The sequence below is a fragment of the Triturus cristatus genome, chromosome 3_2, assembly GCF_964204655.1.
Source record: "Triturus cristatus chromosome 3_2, aTriCri1.1, whole genome shotgun sequence".
In the NCBI taxonomy this organism is placed as follows: Eukaryota; Metazoa; Chordata; class Amphibia; order Caudata; family Salamandridae; genus Triturus; species Triturus cristatus.
The window spans coordinates 754,640,157-754,660,124 of record NC_140584.1 but is presented as its reverse complement, the minus strand read 5'-3'; the positions used below and the strand labels follow the sequence as shown (position 1 = coordinate 754,660,124).

Below are 19,968 nucleotides of genomic sequence, written 5' to 3'. Positions count from 1 at the left end.
TATAAGTCTGGGGTCAGGCATCTTCCTCCCTCTCCCACAGGCTTGAATATGGTTTGCTGCGTTTCCAGGGCCACTGGAACAATGCTCAAGCCAGCCTGCGCCCCACAGCCAACAGAGGGCAACTGATAGTGGTGGCCCATACATAAAGGCTTTGGTGCTATTCTGCTGTTCTCTTCATCTTCTCCCTGGCAGAAAACACTTTGAGGCTGCGGTGAAGTTGTGCATGCATGAGTTAAAATCTCCCTATATAATTCAAAATGAAACCTGGCAAAGACAAAAGTATTCAAAATGCCCCACAAAGAACAAATTGCATGTGGAAACAAAATGTTCCAACTCCCATTGCCCAAAAAGGTATATACCTTTTGCACATATGTCTGCAGTTCATTGCTGTCTATTTTCTCATTAAATGATCTTCGACCTCCCAGAGCTGTTCCCACTTTGAAATGCCGTACTCTACATGTGAACTAAGTCAATTTTGAGTTAAGTATTTTCCATTTTTGAATCAGTGAAATATCGTTGAATCCGAGGAAAAAACAGTTCCTGGCACATTTTGCTCTCCCTTGAATTCACTACCAGTGTATAAATGAGTATTGCTCAAAAGCAAGACACAGCACAGTCTAAATTAAACTGCACTGAAGTTTAGGATGACAGATAACTCATGAAAAATACGTGATCTGAAATTGCTCAAGATGGATGTTAGTGGAAAGGCTTTGGCAGAATATAGTAATTTGAACACACAAAAATAGGATGGATGACATAATTGATACATTTGAGTGTAGCTAGAATCATATTGTTAGGAGATCTACAACTAACACCCTAGCTTTTAGATCTTGCAGTGGTTACTGTATTGGGTACCATGTTGTTGCAGGGACCGTCCTAGCCGTAAAAAGATGCATTGTCTTTTATGTAAGCATACCGTGGTGTGTCACGAAGCCACTGGAGGATGTGATCCTCTGGTGCAGTGCTTTGAATTCACACCCGTTTCTATCCAAAATCAGTGGACTAGGAAATGCATGCCGCCCCCTCTCAATCATTGTAGGGCTGCGGCAGCTATTTCCCCTGCTCCCTCCAGGTCTCTACGAAATAGAGTAGAGGAGAGCCTACTGTGGCCAGGCAGTGAACTCTCCACACACAATGGAAAGGGAGGAGGGGGAGTACTTCAGCATTACCTCTCCTCACCACCCCTAGCTCTACAAGACACCTGAAGGAAGTATGGGAGAAGTTGGCCATCACCTACTTTGTAGAGACCAGAGGAAAGCAGATGATATGTGAACACCGCGCGTGGACCTGTCACTGTTTCAGGAAAAAGTGACTGCTGCTACTCTTTTAGGATGAGTGAGTAGCCTCAGCATGAGGTAAGATAGGGGGAGAGACAGTAGGGGAGGGTATCAGGAGGTGGGATTCTCAGTGTAGGTGGAGGTGGATACAAAGAGTATTCTGTTGTTGTGCATGGCTTAGCGGGAGCCTTTTTTCTGAACGTTGAATGTTGACCTTTATAGTCACTAGGCTGATGTGCAAGCGCGTATATATTGATGTATTGCAGCTGTTTCCCAAGATCAGCCTAATGTTTCAGTCTCTGCTGAGGAAAACTTGCCCAGCTGCCTAATGTTGGAAAGAGCACTGTCCAGGCCGAAGCAAATCCAAAACGTATGCACTAAAGACATAAATACTGATGGTAGAAGCACCCGCAAATGTATGGCCGTTCGAGATCTAGCCAACAGTATATGTTATGTATTGCTGTCCATTCGACCCGAAATCCACAAAGTTCATCTTGACACCACTTTCTTCCGCAGGATATTGTTATGAGGCGAAACAACTGAGTCCTACAATCTTGTTCCTTTGAAATGCAGTTTGCATGTGATGTGCAATCTTCTTTAGAAGTGCTGCACGTTAATTTGTCTCAAACGTCCTCTATGTTCTGTTTTCACAAGTAGGCCCCTCTGACGGATCAGCCTTGCTCCCTGTATTGTGAATATGTGCCAGATCTCACTGTGGGTCTCCAGGGCTGTGCACATAATGACGAGGGCTGGGTGATGCCATCCATCAGGCAGGGTCACTTGTGGTTTACTAGAAACCGTTGTTTAAACCGTACATTTGGCAAGATGGGCTGTGCGTCTACGGCATTTTTACTCATCATAATGACAGGCGTAAAGGAAATTGTCCCGTCCAGGTCACCCTAGGAAAGAAGTGTGTGCTGCAACATTCAAGACATGCAGCCCGTTGGGAGATGAGGGCTCACCATGAACATTCTGACGTCAGATGACCCCCACTGCGTGTCATGAGCCGGCAGCAGCGTGCAGAGATGACCCCATGCCATGCACCCCCATTAGCACTGAAATTGCTGTGTCACAAGCGTGAAACACTACTTCTTTGGAGATAACTGCATCCGCTTGTAAATTGTCCCATTGTAATGGCATGCCTGTCTTCCGTCAGCCATGTGCGTGTGTCATACATACATTTGTTCATTGCCAACATTTCATAGAAGAATTTGGCCTCTCCCCAGTGATCTGCTCAGCTGCCCCTCTTCCTCCGTCGGGGCAGTTTCATATATTCCTCAGACTGTCACTGAGGCAATTTATACCCTGGGCTTCTTCACTGAGTCATTCACATTGCACTAACATTACTCTCCAGTGTTATAGGAATATATTTGATATATAAATACAGTTGGAAGGTGTTTTTGGCTCTGTGTTTTCATTGTTGAAGGAGTGTATTGAAGGGCTTGTAGAACAGTTTTACTGGAGATACCTGGAGCCATATTATAGAATGTGCCTTGGAGACGCGACAAGCGTGTACAACCACTTTCTGTGCCCCGTTGCTGTTAAAAAGGGGGCCGGCCTCCTCTCTGACCCCATCTGTACTATCTCGGGGTGTTCGTTTATCTGCTCGGGACTCTATGCGAATGAGGAAATCATTTGTGCCATGTTACAGATGTGGGCCCAGAGGCAAACAAGCCACCAGGAAGCACTCAGATTGTGCACCAGAAAGAGGTTGTGTACCACCTTGAGGCTGCACATTAAACTAGAGGGAAGGACATCCCACGGATTCCCACCAGAGTCCCTCTTTGCAGTGCAGGCCGGTTTGCCACCTGCGCGGCCAAAGGTAGGGGGGAACATCGGCCTTAAACAGATGGTCTGTCTTTGCATAATGCGCTTTTTTCTGTGATACAGGTGCACTGTCCTGGTCAGCACTGCGGAGCACACACGTAAGTGTGTGCCATGGTGCAGAGTTGGAGAAAGACTGAGTACCCACTATTCGGCCCCAAATGAATGACATAACCATTTTTTGGGATTCAGACTATTACATGTAGATAATCATATTATTTGATTAACTGTCAGGTTATTATATCACACAAAAGAGCAAATGTCTAACATTGATTGAGGAAGATTCAGTAGTCTTGGATTGAAAGCCCCCCTGAAGTATTGGGAAATATAAAAAACTGGGGGGGTTGATGGGGTGGGGGGGGAAGCGCAGCTGGTGCTGCAGGGGCCGCATTACGTCCTTAGCTGCAGTGGACTTGGAGGTTTCACGATGGCATGCAAGAATACGTAAATAGTACATAGAAATGCACTCCTGTTGTGCTACTTCCTGTACCCTTTTGTGAACTCAACCTTTACTCTTTATGCTGCATGGATAAGTGACTGCCTACAAACTGCCACTTCCTCAATCCTTTCAGCTCCAAATAGAGCAAAACAGAAACTGGGAGGTACATTTCTGCAAAATGTGAAAGGCCACACTGAGCATCGTAATTTGGGACAGGAGCATTTGCTTTATTGAAGCCTGCCATCTTGATTCAGCAAATGAACTGTGAAAGATACCGCTACGAGTCCGCAATGCAATGGGAGACCAGTAAGACTGAAGGGCTTTGTTAGAAGGTGGTTCTGACACTATGGGCCGCCCGGACTTTTCGCTTTTTGAGCACCTTATTGTTGAGCTTTTACTGTGGGGGAGCCTCATAAGTTGGCAGTCACCCACAGTGAACTCAGGATGGAAGAGACATGCCAGGGAAAGTCAGTGTGTTTTACTGTGTTTTCACTTCCTTATTCCCCTATGGGAATGTGGAGCCAGGGGCTAGATTAACTTCAATTAGGCCTACAGATTCCAGACACGCACTTAAGTCCAATGTAGCGAATGTGAAAATAAGTATTCTGCAGAGTCCAAAGTCATATTTTAAAAAGTGCTTGCACAGGAAGAGAAGCTCTCTCTGGGGTGTGGTCTGCTGAGGGTGAAGGTGCTGGAGCCTGGCGCAATGGGCAGTTGGAAGGAGAGACCCCCTGACTGCCCTCAGGACCCTATCAGCACCAGAAGAAGAGCCCAGGATTTGGGCACAGAAGCAGGGGCCTCTGCGCAGGGAGAGAGGCCCAGAAGGCGAGCCTGGCGAAAGGCTGGCGCATGGAGCCAGTGAAGACAGAACACTGCTGAATCTACCCTCTCAGAGACCCAGAGGGCAGAGGAGAGTGTTCCCAGTGGCTGGGGCTGGTAAAGAGGAGCATGATGCGCCCCATAATGCCTCGCCAGGCATTTGGAAATCTGCCGTTTTGGTGCTTTGTGGCCCCCTGAGGAGGGGGGTCACCCTCACGTGTGAAAAGGGGTGCAGGGGGCTGCAGGAGCACCGTAGTCTCCCCCAGCATAAAGAAGTACAGTCCAGAAAGAATAAACCCTCAAGGGCTCAGCAGAAGGGCTGAGTTGGGGATGTCTGGAGAAGGGCATCCCCTGGAGGTGAAGTGGTGTAATTGCACCGAAATGCATTTACTATTGGTTATTTCTTTTTAGGTGGACTGAAAGTCACATGTGTAAAGTGAAGTACCTGTGTAATGTGATGTTAAGCTAAGTGGAGTTATGTTGCTGGACCTTCCTGCTAGGGGGTCTGGCTGTATTTACGTAATCCCATGCTTTTACCTGTGATTCCTTTTAAAGTGAAGAGGCGCACTGCAGGAGAAGTGTAGTTGCCAGGAGTACTTCTTTTGAAGGGACTGTAAGTCACATGTGTAAGGAGATGTCATAAGCCAAGTGGGGCTATGTTGCCAGACAGTCCTGCTATGGTGTCTGGTTGTATATGCGCAATCCTGTGATTTCATCTGTGATGCCCTTAGGGGCTGTAATTGCAATGCATTCAAATGATCAACCAAGGTGATGAGTACTGTCATTCTATTCTAAAGTGTGCGTAAACATGGATTCTTGCTGCTGCGCTTAGGTGAAGACCCCAGACTGCTAGCCCTTAAGATATAGAGGTGCATACTTTATGGTCAGTAGGAGATGCTCAGTCAGGGTCATGTGACACCAAGGCAGGTTTACCCCTTTTTAATGCTTGCTGAGGTAATGGGGTGGGTCGCCACTGGGATGGTGCCAGTGCGCAGGGCCCTCGCTCCAGGTTATGTTCAACTAACTGCATTGGGGGCAAGTTGATGTGCATACATGGGAGTGGTGGTACTAGACCCCACCCCGCCCTGCGGGAGGGGTGCAGATGTTATGCAATGTTACAAAGTAATTCCAACAGCTTATGTATATTTGTAAATTGGTGCATAGTATTCAGTGGTGTGTGTGTTTAATAAATGTACTCTTACATTTATAAAGCAAAGTACAGACTGGACAATCAATTATTGAGTGTTATTTTTGTGCACCTGCAAGTGGCGATAACTATCCCACACCACCTCCCTTGAGTAAGCCTCAGACTGCTCTGCAACGCTACCCTCTGAGAGTCAGGCGCTACAATTGGGTGTTTGGTTCCCAGTGAAGGACAAATGTAGTCATGTTATTTGTGCAGGCCTCACAGATGCTGCCTCGTTTTCCAACAGGCTTTATGCTACAGACCTGGGAGACATTGATGCTGGTTTGTGGGAATTCAATCCCTTAACACCTTTTTTGCTTTTTATCGTTGCCACCTCATCAGTACGCTGGTACACTGGTCTTTGTTTCTTAGACGCTTCACAAAAACGGATTAATTCATCACCTAGTGGTGTTGCTAACTCTCACAATCTTGTGCCCCTCCAAATGTCGGTGCTAATCGAATCTATAAAGTGGTGTATGGTATGTGATCATCTCCATCATAGTGCCGCTGGGCTCATGTGTCTTAGAGGTTTTTTTTTGGCCCCATACGGTTGTCAGTGAGCTTGCATACCATATGGTTGCATTGTTACATTTTGCAGTACACGGTTATTTTCCAACACAAATTGTTTTTTACAGTTGTTAATGTGCTGCACATTTACACAGTGTAGCCTTTTTCTTTCAGACGATGTTGATTTCTCTAATTCAAAAACCTTGTTACTTTCTCATTATTTTCATGTTACGGATCTTTCGCATATTAATTCCTGCCTTGGACTCCCTCACTTCTCTTTCTAACTCTCTTTTTTATCTTTCAACTCTTTTTCTTCTCTTTTTGACTGTTTTGCAGCTGCTGCACATAAAATCTGCTTCACAGCAAGACATTCTTCAGAGACCGTCAAACTTTTTCTGGTGTAAACATGATGCTACAATTCCCTGTTTAGATATGTGTTCCTTAACCCTGACTCCTATGAGTTCGCCTGACTCCAGACTTTCACCTGGTCTACTAACAGCCCCGCCGTCAAAACATGGTCTTCCAAAGCCTGTCAATGAGTACAGCCTTCCACGGCCTCGTGTAATCCTTTTGTGCAAATGCAGTATTTTCTGGAATGTTATCTATGTTGTTTGTTTTAACTGCATGCAAACATACATTTTGCACAGTGGACAATAGGAAACAATGTTGATGTGTTCATTGGAAGAATGGCTGGACGTCCCATACCTCTGACTATCGATTTTATATCATACCATTAGTCGGCATTACCAAGAAGGGATTTTGTCAATTGGGACAGTTAACCTTTAGTGTCTTGTGGCCAACTTACTACTAGACTTAAAATTGAGCACCAAGTACCCTTTCTTCGCTTATCCCTGAGGATACTGAGGCAGAGCTGTTTAATTCATACTCTGGTATGTGGTGTGGCCTACAAATTCGGAACTCAGAGCAGTGTAATAACACTTACATAAATCAGTGTCCAGGCAGTACTTTATTGTACACACAGTTTAAGTGCACACACTAAAATATAAGTTTGCTCATTAACAGGCTTTACACAGTAAACACATCTCTGCCTATTGCCTTTCTCAAAGGGTTTTCATAATAAATAAGCAGCTGCCTATAAGCTTTAACTAATGTTTGTCACAATAAATGATCCCTTGTCAACAAACTTTCACAGGGGATTTTTATAAACCCATACTGGGTTTTCGTATAGAATAGACTTTCTCACAAGGTCTCTGTGGACGTTCTGATGGGGGACAGAGCCTGGCACTCTTCCAGCCTTCTCCTTCACTGATAGGTTTCTCTTTCAATGGCTCTGGGCTTGCAAACCTTGTTTTTGGTTTGCGCGATGTGTTCCTCGTGGGCTTCGCTAAGAGCCCCTCCAGTTACTTCCCAGTCAGGTGGGAGGCCCTAGAATGCTCAAAGCCCTATTGTCGGCTCCTAAGGGTACCAAACAGGGGTCAGTGTCAGAGTTGCTCAACAAAAAGATCCTAAAGAGCAGTATACCCAAAGCCCTTGCAGCATTGGTGAAAATACATTCTCTTGATTGCACAGATGTGACCCCCTTTTCTAGTGCTCCACCAACACCCCTCTGCACAGAGACTTGGCCTCTTCCTCTAAGACAGGTGCAGCACATCAGCAGGGATAGAACCAAAGGCCCATGCACAGCAAACTGCCTATCACCAGGAAGTTGGGCATATAGCTTTACAATGCAGGAATTCCTCTTGGTGATGCAGTCCATTTTTCCTCTTGATCCATCAAGCAGTTCCTCATTCTTCCAGACAATCTTCAGGTCTCTTTACTAGCACATTTACAGCGTTTTCTTTGACCTGTAAAAAGAAGACTGGCAACTAGAGGTTCCAGCCTTGGTCACAGATAAATGTTCTATCACACACCGGTGCCTGTGGCCTGGCACAGGTTAGTCAGAATCCTTGCCATCTAGACTAGAGCAACAGCATTTATGCTTGGTTTAAATAATCAGACCCTCATTTATGGGGGTTTGGCATAGGGCAGCGCAACAAGTCAGTTTGCTGCACTGCCCTATGCCAAAGTTAAAGGGCAGGAATGCACTGTATTTATGCAATACGGTGCATTCCTGTCCTTTACCCCTGGGCTGGATTCTGTTTCGGGAAGCCTAGCACAAATACTGGCACCCTTGCACCATGGTCCCTGTGTTGTTGACAGGATTGTTTTTGTGCAGGAAGGTGCAGCTTCCTCCACAGAAACAATTCTAAGAGGTGTTATCATCTTTTTATGTGTGCAGCAGAATGCAGCACACATAGAAAGAGGAAATAACGAGGTGAAATTAAGTTATTTCTCCTCATTGCGGCTCACCTTGTGAGGCATAAGGGTTTTGTGCTTTCCCGATTTACATGCTCTCATAAATCTAGGGAAGTGTCAAAATCCATGAGTGTTGTGTGGGAAAATGCACCTCAATGCCCATGGAAGGCCTCCCAATCTAGAGTAAGGCAACACAGCAATTTGCTCTGCCTTGCCTACTCCATATCTATGAGTCCATTCAAAGCCACACATAGTGGCTTTTCGTGGCCTTGTAGATATGATTTAGCAATTTGCACCGCTGAAGCATTACAAAAAGTGACACTCCTGTGGCACAAGAGACTCGTAAATATGCCCCTCAGTTCTTAGCTTTATTAACATTTTAGGGGATCCTCAAAACATTTCTCTCATAGGTGGATGAGATTTCTACAAGCCCTTCTTCGGAGCTGGTTTGGGCTATTTCATGGCTAATTGTTTGTTAGCTCCAGGGGTATACAGCTACAACCTTTTTCACCCAAATGTAGCAGGAAGAGGGGCTGACTCTAAAAGTGTTCTGACAGGGAACATGAGGCTAAACTACCGAGGCTTCTAGCCTCCTAGCTCCTGTACCCTTGCTACAGTGGCATTTCTGGGGAAAGGGGCAAGCATCTACCAGTTCTTACTCCCAAGTGAGACAAAAAGACAGAAATATCTTCAGCCCCCTTTAGCCGCCAACGACTAGCTACAGTAAACACTAGAAGAGGATTGTTCCAGAAACTTTGTGCATCTAGCCACACAAAGGAACTCCAAGATTCATCTACCCATAGAGAGAAGAGCAAACACATGCGGTCCAAGTTCCCTTACCTCCAGTATTCACATCAAATAAGTGCTATCCATCTATGTCCCACTCAGATAGATGGAAAGATCCCTGTTAAGCGCCTAGATAACCTCTCTGGTTAATAGCAACACTATATAAATCCAGTTTGATTAATTGATTGATTAAGAGAGGCCAGTTGAACTTTTCTCCTGAAGGTGATAAGCAAAAAGGCGTATCTCTTCTCTTAGAATTAATTCTACCATATCTGTCATTCGGATCATTGACAGAATATTGTGGGCATCAATATCAGGATACAGAAATATTGTGTCAAAAATATAGTGATCCTACAACGTAAACTATAAAAAATATCATGTCAAATATATTGTTTGCAAAAAGTTCATTCAAGAACAGCTTTTTTTTTAGTAAATGCCATCTTAAAAGTAGTGTATTTCCAACATTTCATTGTTTAAATGTAAAATAATTTTTATTAAATCATTTAAAGAATATTGAATTAAATTATATATACATTTGAGTGAATATAATGTATATATATATATATATAATTACCTACTGGCGGTCGCCAGTAGGTAGCTATAGTTAGGACCTATTTTCCATAGGGAATCCGCAACATTCTATTTGGAATAACTTTGGCACCGATTGACGAATCTTCGCGAAATTTTCAAAACTTTTGGCCACCTCCAATCCGCTCCTAACAGTAAAATTATGAAAAAATATTTAAAGTAATGTATTAAATAAAATGTATTTTCTTGTAATGTACAGTAAATTAAACATATATTTAACATATATTAATAATTTTGCAAATAAAATAAATCAAAACAATACAGGTATAATATGTATTACATAGATAAATATAATAGGAAACATTTCATATGGATTACATTTACTATTCCCACTCCAGTCTAAGCTACGGTAAGGAAGGTGTTGAACTTTAGATGGCTCAGATATTCTCTCTCCCTGCTAAGCAACAATAGGGAATATATATTATATAAGTTATTCATGCTGAAATATGTGATCAATTCCTAAATCTGAAAGAAATAAAGGTTACAGGGGTGACATTACTAGAGACATCCTTGATGACATCTCAAATGACATCACTTATGACATCACCCAGTGAGTGTAAGTGTTTCATAAATGTTTCTGAGACTTAAAGATAAATATACTAAGCTACAGCATAAGTTAAATTACTATTCTTTCTGGACTAGGAATTAATCATACTATTTCTAACATATCTTACCTGTCTGTGGGACTCTCTGTATCAGTGCGTGAGTGGATGTCTGAGTGGCAGTATGGGTATGAAAGTGTGAGTGAGTTTGTGGCCTTGCGAGTGGCTGCATAGGTATGTGAGTGGGCGTGTGAGTGGCTGTATAGGTCACTGAGTGGCTGTGTGAGTGGCTGCATGAGTGAGGGAGTGGGTGTGTGAGTGGCTGTATGGGTGATTTAGAAGCTGTTTGAGTGTGTGTGTATAGGTAAGTGAGTGGGTGTGAGTGGCTTTATTAGAGAGTGAATGTCTGTAAATGGCTGTAAGACTGACTGAGTGTGTGAGTGGTAGTATAGATGTCTGCATGGTTATGTAAGTGATTCTGTTGGTGTGTGAGTGGTTGTGTGAGTGGTTGTGAGAGTGAGTGAGTGGCTGTGTCAGTGGCTGTATGGGTAAGGGAGTGGGTGTGTGAGTAGCTGTATTGGTGAAAGAGTGGCAGTGTGAGTAGCTGTATGGGTGAGTATGTTGGTGTGTGAATAATTTTATGGGTGAGTGAGTTGCTGTGTGGGTTTCTCTAGGGGTGATTGAGTGGGTGTGTTATTGGCAGTTAGGATGTATGAGTGGGTGTGTAAGTGTCTGTATGACTTTATGACTGGATGTGTGAGTGGCTGCATTGGTGAGTGATCGTGTACATGAGTGGCTATATAGGTGATTTAGTGGGTGTGGCTGTATGAGTGAGTAGATTTGTGAGTGGCTCTATGGATGAGTGATTGGTTGTGTGAGTACTTGTATGGGTCTGTGAATGGGTATATGAGGGGTTGTGTGGGAATGGGAATGGGAGTATGAGATGTTCTATGGGAGTGTGAGTGGTTCTGTGGATGATGTAATCAGTAATGTCAACACTGATGTAATGTGAGATGTCATCAGTGATGTTACTGATCATATCATGAGTGATCTAGTATTTGAGGTCCTAAGCAGTGCATTGCTAGGGTGTAAGTTAGAGTTAGCTCAGGTAACTATAACTGCTGAATTTCTATGGGTTTGTGTGTTTGTGACATCTGAGCCTAACTATAACGTTGCTGCAACCTCTGTTTTTTCTGTGAATTTCAAAGGTTTTTAATGTTATTTCCTAACTGTAACCTGTAACCTTTGAGAGTGAGTGTGTGAGTGAGTGCATGAGTATCTCAGTGGGTGTATGAGTGAGTGTGTGAGTGTCTCAATGGGTGTGTTATTGGTGTAACGCTACAGTCAACACTGAGTATCGTGTAATACTACATTCAACACTGTGGGGAGCTCAAATTGTGGACTACATGTACCCAGATGCAAAGGACCAAACTTTTCTGGGATGCGATGCAGTGTCTGGCCACTTCCTTTTCCCTGCCCATACTAATTTTCATGACCTCCTATATCATTTATCTCATGTTCCTAATGTTCCTTCTTTTTAAAATTGTGTTCTGGTCCATCTGGCCTGAGCCGGAGATTCCGGCCCAAGCCGGAAAGTACAGTTTATGCCGGGGAGTATGGTTTGAGCCAGAGATTCCCGGCCTACTGCGAACGTAAAGATACGGCTAATAACTGACCTCTGTGAATACCAATAGTCATAAAGTTAGACTTTGTCTCAGATTGCCTTTGTGAATCTGGCCCAATGTGTTTGCATTTGACTTGTGAGGGACGCCTAGTAACAACTTGTGGAACTGCACCTTCACAAAAGAATAGCAATGCATTTGCATTTGACTTGAGAGACACCTCGTACCGAACAGTGGAACTTCAGTTTCAAATAGGAATTTCAATGATTTTGCATTTGTATTCTGAAGGACACCAAGTAACAAATTGTTGAACTGCAACTTCACAAAAGACTATCAGTGCATTTGTATTTGACTTGTGAGGGGCACCTATTTATGGCTAGTGGAACTGCAGCTTTGTGTAAGAATGTCCATGCGTTTGCATTTGACTTGTAAGGGACAGCTAGTAATGACTTCCTCCCCTGGGTGGGCCATAGCCGTGGGAGGGGGTTATGTAAGATATATTTTAGGGCGAGAGCGACCTCAACCCCCGGGGCATTCTTTTAAAATAAAGGGGGGAGATTATCGCAGGGCCCTCCAATCTGGATACTGCCCCACTGTCCACCCTTGGTGCCATCTAGACCCCTTGACCCCACATCGGATATTGTATCAGCATCATTACGCTGTGTTGAAATCCACTCCAGCTCTTGTTCATTGTTGGGGGCACAAACACTGCTGGCACTCTTCCGGCACCAGAGGAGGACCTCCAACCCATCATTTTGTCTGATTGCAAGCTGGTGTCATCTCGACCAGTGCCCCTTGGGTTTTCACAAAGGTGATAGCTGCAGTTGCTGTCCATCTGTGGAGGTCAGAGTCACCAGTGTTATTCTAACTTGACGACTGGCTGTGGAAGGTGAGATAACCACAGTCAGGCGTGGACTACCTCCAGACATCTGTGAATCTGTTGACATCACTGGGGTTCTCAATAAACCTGCCAAAGTCACACCTGACTCCTTAGCAGAGGCTGCCTTTCATCAGAGCCATACTGAACGTTGTGCTATTTTAAGCCTTTTCTCTGGACCAACAAAACCAGGACATTTGGGCTATGATCCTGATGTTTCATCCTCTTTTCTAGGTCTTAGTGAGGATGGACATGAGGCTTCTTGGCCTCCTAGCCTTCTGCATCCTCCTTGCCGACCATGCCTGATGGCAACTGCAAGCTTTTGCATTGGGACTTGAACTCTCAGTGGGCCCATTAACAGGGAAACCAGTCAAAGTGAATCCAGGTATCAGAGGAGAAAATAAAAGATCTGCAGCAGTGGCTGCTATACCGTAATTGCACCTGCAGCAGATCCATCTCCCTGCCCCACCCTGAATTGACAGTAGCAATGAATGCATCACTACTGAGTTGGGGAGGTCATCAGAAAAGGTGGATATTAAAGTTCTCTGGTCTTCAAAGTAGACCCTCCTATTCATCATCTTGCTGGAGCTGTGGGTGATTTGCTTGGCTTTAAAGGCTTTCTTGCCAGCAATCAATGAGAGGGTGTTGGGGGTGCTTATGGAAACACCACTGCCATGTTGTACTGCAACACGCAGGGTAGGATGGCATCCAGGGTCTTTGCTAGGAGCCCCTACACCTCTGAAGATGGCTGGATCATCAGGGAATTTCCCTGGTGGTGCACCGCCAGGTGGAATCTTTAAATGTCAGTAAAGAAAAACTCTGTTAGTGACATCTAGTGAACCATAAATGGCAGTTGCAGCTGGAGGTGGCAGCAGGTTCCAGCAGTGGGGAGAACTATAGGTAGATCTGTTTTTCACTGCCAGGTATGTTCAATGTCAGCATTTTTGTGTTCTGGAATTCTAAGGCGCACTTAGAGATGCATTTCACCTAGAGTGGAACACAAGACTCCTGTATGCATTTCTGCCGCTACTTCCCCTTCTCCTAATTCTGAAGAAAATCAGGAACAACTGAGTCTAACTCATTCTATTGACTACAGATTGGGCCAGTAGAGTGTGGTACCTGGAACCCCTGGGTCTGAGCATATTTACTCCTGTCAGGGTCCTTCTGAGGGAGGATCTCCTGTTGCAGCATCAGGTTAGGGTCTTGTACCTTAGCCTGCAAAATCTGCTCCTCCATGCATGGAAAGTGAGCAGCGGGAGTAGAGTTTTTTTTATCTCCCTCCGTAGGTTGTTGTTGTCATTCCATGAAATCTCTATATGCAGGGTGCTGGGACACATTTACAGCCCATGTTTCCACCTAATCCCTTTGTGATGTCACAGTGGGACTGGAATTTGGTCCTCACATTTCTAATGTGTACTCCTTTGAACGGATGCCCTGTTGTTTGTTTATTCATCTCCCCCTAAACACTCTTCCTGGTTGCTAAAACATATGCACCATGTGTGAGTGAGCTGCAGACCTTTCGGTCTCCCGATGCTACCATTTATCCCGACAAACTGGAGTTAAAAACTTGAACTGCTTTCCGAGAGACTTCATTGTTTGGACGCCTATTTGTTATATCGATTATACCAAACTACATTGGGTGTATGATCATTTCTTTATGCGGTTGTCTGGGTTGAAGAAGAGCAAAGTGGTGCCGAAATGGACCAACTCATGATAGACAATTCTCAGCATGAAGATCTGCCACTCATTGGATATCAAGATGCCTCCAGAAGGCCTAAGGGTCTACTCCTCCAGGGCCAAGGGTGCTACCTCTGTATTAGCACATCGAGTGCATGTCCTGCATATTTATCAGGTAGCTATGTGAACAACATTTCACACATTCCCAAAGCACTACTTCGACAGTCAGATCCATCAAGATGAGTGTTCTGCTCACTCGGACCTGCAGGGCAATTTAGTCTGAGCCATTTCACAAACCCACCACTGTAAGAGGTACTGCTTTGGTATCAATTCACAAAGTGAGAATTCTGTGGATAGAAGCATCCATCAAAAGAAGTTACTGACCTTTAGTAATACTCTTTGTGGTGTTTACCATATCTATCCGCAAATTCCTCACCTCCCTGTTCTGTAGCCTGGTCTCTCACATCTAAAAAGATCCTAATCTAGGAATACGCACACTGGTTCACTCAATCCACGGATGGGCTCCGCATCTGGGGGCATGCAAAAGTTTATTAAAGAAACTGACATCAGCATGTGTGGGCGGCACTTATTTGCAGCTCTGTTTCTCAATTCTGGGGCACAGCAGTGTTAACACGGAGGTGCACGCCCTAGTGGGGCGCAAAAGCAATGCTTTTGAGTGTTCTGGATCAGTCTTATGCCTATGGAAATTCACAAATTGAGGAATCTGCAATTAGAATACATTATCCAACATAAAGAGCATCACCAAAGGTAACTAACTTGTTATTTACCACTGTTGGTACTAAACCAGTCAAAGACTAAGGCTGAGACCTTGACTTTAATTTGCAATTCTAGTGCTCACTTTATGTGATATGGCTCTTTCTCTTTTTGAAGTGGATGGTCTGCATTTCAAATCTAAAGTAATGGCCATTTGTTGTAAAGCCACAAACTAGCAGAGTGCTTTTGGGATCACCTGAATTTCAAGCCATTGGTGAACCGTGCAGTCTCAATTACAGAATTTCATATTTTGAGGAGCACTCCATGGTTACGCCCCATCCTAGTTGCAGTGTGCAGGTGTCTCTACACACAAACATAAAGCAGTAGACAGATTTAATGCTGTATATGTGTCACTGTGCATCAACCCTGTTTTGCATGGCGTCCCAGTATCTCAATTACCCTCCTTTCACAGTGAATTACAGGCAGTTTCACAAGGGATGGATGGGTTTGCAGCCAGACATTAACAGAGGTATGATCAGATGTGCACATCTGTCTTTCGACAGCTCCCAACAATGAGTTGTTTGAAACACTTGTATACACAGACGCATTGTACATAATGACTAACACAACCCTTCAATGTGGGGAGTACATGATACAGTGCACCACTCCTATATCAGAGTTTTGCTACCTTTTCTAGCTTCTGGCCCTGGGGTTTTATTTTAAAAGATTTTCCATTCAACTGCATCTAAAAAATCTTGATTCCTTGGCATTCTTGTGTTTGTCTTGCCTAGGAGACTGTCAGTCTCATAATGTTTTGATTGAATGAGTTGTATACTTCCACTGCTGACCCGGGGAAACCATTATTAGCCCTTTAAGCACTCCATAGAAATGCATGTAGTTTTCTTAGTCTCTGCCTCATCCATACTGCGGACATCACTGCCCCTTTCTCTTCTGTATCCCCACTCCCCTTTCATCTCTGTTAAGTCCCCTGTTTCGCTTCAGAGCACGCAATGGCAGCCGTGAAGAGCTTCTGTGCTGCTCTCTAGTTGTTTCACAGGCCAACACACTTTTACATTTTTTAATTTACAATTCTAAAATGCCCTTGAATAGTTGGAATAGTAGATACAAAATGCTAAATTGGCTATTGGTGTATTCTAATGCATGCACTTACATGCGTCACAATATATCTGTCTGCCTCAGTGACTTCTCTTTAATAAAATAGCAGATCCAAGATGTTCATGTGTCCTTACTAACCCTGGGCAGTGAACTCCGCTCCACTCGCGGAGTTTGCGGAGTTTTCCGCACTCTGTGTTACGTGGAGCTCACGGATTTCCGAAAAACTCCGCTCCTTGTAGCGGAGTGTTTTTTCTTCGCTCGGTTTCACCGTCAAGTTGGCGACTGCAAGCGAGGAAAATCAGCCTCCTAGTCATTTGCGATTGCCAACATCAAGTTGGCGAGCGCAAGTGAGGAAAATCAACATCCTGGCGAGATTTCTCGACGCGGGGGGGTCAGGTTTCTCATTGCGAGTGGTCGTGTATGCTTGCAACAGCTCGCGTTGAGAAACTGCCCGTTCGCGTTGAGAAAGCTGCCGCTCGAGTAAAATGTACTCGAGCTGTAGAAAAGAAAGGCAGGGAGCGCTTGCGCTGTGCATGGTGCCTTTTGCGATGATTGCACAGTGCGTATAAGCATCCAGCACTGTGCAATCACAGCAAACAGCATTTTTCTAGTGCGGCAGAGTTTTTTTTGCACTTCACGGAGTTCTGCGTGGTGCTACTCCGCAAACTCCGCCCAGGTTTACTCCCTTCACACTGGCAGATATTTTGTCATTTAGATAATACCAATGAAATCAAGCATTGGCAAACCTATTAGCTCGGACTTTTACAGTTTAAGGCTATTGACTTTGCTGTGTTTGTTATTAATGTAATGGAAAATGGATCTCCGAATCTGGAAAATCTTTGAAATCCTACTCAAATGTACCATACAGTAGCATAGTGCACCATTCTACCAAAGCAAACCAGCAAACGAACCTCTAACTACTCTTATACGCATATCATAGATGAGTTTCCAAATAAGCAAGACATGTCAAAGCAGCAATAGTCAGTATTAGTTTACCCTTCTCAGATCTGAATGGTGATGCATATAGGTCACAGAATATTACCATCATTGTAGAGGTTGCATCAGATGCCCTTCGACTTCACAGAAAAAGTTGTCACTTATCACAGTCTTGGCCATGTTACATTTCGCTTTAATCAGTGTTGACAACTGGAAGCTGTAATTGGAAGGCAGTTCATAAACTCATCAGAAAGAAAGCTGTCATCCCAGCAAAAGCTAAATAATGTTCATTTTTAAATGATAACAGAGGGCTGTTTTATCGCGCGTGCTTGTGTTTTGTAAAATATGGTGGAGAATGTGAAAACTGCACATCAGGTCAGCGGCTCGGGTGGGTGCACCCATTGATTCAGCTCACCGTGGAGGGACCCGCTGACCCCCCAAAAGACTATTTTTTTTGCACCTCTCTATTCAGAACCTGAGAGCTAGTCACTGGCCGTTCAAACACCACCTGCACATATGCCCCACGGCATTGATTTTACGGGGCACTTCTTTCAGTGGGGCATTCCCAATTACGCTTGTTATATTGTAGGAGCTGGTAATAGTCTCTTGCTTTATTTCTTCTTTCCTGTGCTACGCACTATTTTCCTAATCAATCTGCTGAAGAAGGATTTACTTGCCAAAAATTCTCTTTAATACTAATACCAACAGCCGCATCGGAGTATTTTTTAATTTGCTAGGCTTTCTGAACACCACCTTTTGTTGCCTTCATGGCTTTTAAACTAAAAGATCAAACAAACACCATTGCAGCATAAAGTTTAATGGTCCAGAAATATATCAAATTACCTATCCAGGCCACGTTTTTACAACATTGTTGTTGGAAAACATGTTTTTTCTTTTAGCCTCAGCAGCAAAGAAATATTTAATTACCTTTTCACACGATTTACTGAGCTGTGGTGAAACCCAGGTGCTAACTAAATGAATAATGATGCTTTTTATTGTTCTCTTTCACATTTTTAAAACGTTTGTAAAAACCCAATTTTTTTGCCTGTAACAGACAATATTAAATTTGTACTTGCTTTGTGACAGCCAATATTTTCAAAACATAACTCTGCTAAAGGCATAAACTTGTACTGAAAGACCTGAAATTATTATTGATGAAGTCACTTTCATATGTAGAACCTTTTTATGATCTCCCTGAAAACACCTCCCTCAAATCATCATTCATGAATGCGCACAATTGTAGGTGCTCTACCAGCTTAGGTCGTTTACCTTTAATTGTTCCCATGAAACTTTGATTATTCTTAGTTTGAGAATAAGTCTCAGGAACAGCCCACTCACACACATATATGTGAGATATACCAAAACTGAAAGGGAATGATAGATAATGATCACTCAGGGCCTTATGACGAGTACAGTGGTCCTGGGACCATCATACTGGCTGTGGTGGTCTGACCACCACCACCCAATGGGTCTGACCTCCGTAAGATGATGGTGGTGGTGGGACTGCCACAAGACCGCCACCTCTGCCAGGATCCTGCTGCGGCTGCGGTCTGACAAGGGGCTAAATATGCTGGTGGTGCCGATGTCGGCACCCCAAGCTTATTAAAACCTGCATTTCCACATCCCATTTCATGGCGGGTACCTCGCTATGAATACGGTGACAGAAATGCAGGAAGGGCCCCCAGATGCATCTGGCCATGGGGGTGGGTGCGGGGAGCACACCGAGCACGAACGTGCTGTAGGGGCTATCACTGCTTGTTAGGCTCGCCTATATGCCTAACATACTGCCGCCGTGGCACTGCTGCCGCACCTCCTGCCCTCCCTGGATTCAACTCTGAATCTGGCAGGCGGGTGCACCAGGGGCTTGACGGTCTTCCCTGGTTGCCCCACACAAAGACCGCAAAACTCGTAATAAGGCCCATAGTGTAGAAGGACACAGCCACGACCTACCTGTAGGAGGAGGAAAGGTACCTCATACTAATAGAGAAAACATATCTGAGGGCTCTCTTTCAGCGTGACAAGCATTTCCTGAAGACGGATGGCATCTGGGTCAATGCCCCTGATGTCTTGAAATGTATTAAGTCTTTGAGGGCCATATGTAGGAAGCCCAATACTGGTCGGTAACGGCCGATTTTCGGTAAAAATCCCGTTACCGACCGGTATTCAGGCTTTTGGTATGTAGGGGGGACATTTCAGGATTCGGTAATTTACCGAATCGGTAAAATTACCGATTCGGTAATTTTACCGATTCGGTAAATACCGAATCTTGAAATGAGATGTAGGGGGAGTGTGTGGGTGTTGTGTGGATTCGTTATTTACCACCAACTAAAAGTTGGTGGTAAATGACGAATGGCTTAGAAAAAGCATTTTTTGGCACTTAGAAGTGTGCAATGTGGCAGACATACATGCCCTTAGGGCATGTATGTTTGCCACATGTGCACACATGCAGGAATCAGGGGTGCAACAGGGTGTCACTGTGACACCCTGCCACCCTTGATTGTGCTCCCCCCATTACCGAATCGGTATTTACCGATTCGGTAATGGTAACTGGCTTCCCATTGATTCCTATGGGCCTCCTGGCCCATAGGAATCAATAGGAAGCCAGTTACCATTACCGAATCGGTAAATACCGATTCTAAATTACCGACCTATTCCGATTCAGTAATTTTTACCGACTGATTACCTACATAGCATTTACCACTTCATAAATACCGAATCGGTAAAATTCGGTATTTATGAAGTGGTAAATGTTATGCTACCTACATAAGGCCCTGAGTCTGGAAATTGAGCTCTTTTATTTAC

At 44.3% G+C, this 19,968-nt stretch overlaps 1 protein-coding gene across 9 annotated transcripts in view; it reads left to right on the top strand.

Moving 5' to 3' along the window:
* GULP1 (GULP PTB domain containing engulfment adaptor 1) overlaps nucleotides 1-19,968 on the top strand; it is a 1,880,853-nt gene that overhangs the window by 1,771,211 nt on the left and 89,674 nt on the right. The window contains exon 12 of one of the 9 annotated variants that reach the window (XM_085648833.1): nucleotides 6,389-6,613. The exons of the other annotated variants lie outside the window; for them this stretch is intronic. Within the exon in view, the coding sequence (XP_085504959.1) occupies nucleotides 6,389-6,613 (225 nt within the window). The remainder of the gene's footprint in view (nucleotides 1-6,388; nucleotides 6,614-19,968) is intronic. 9 annotated transcript variants of the gene reach the window in all.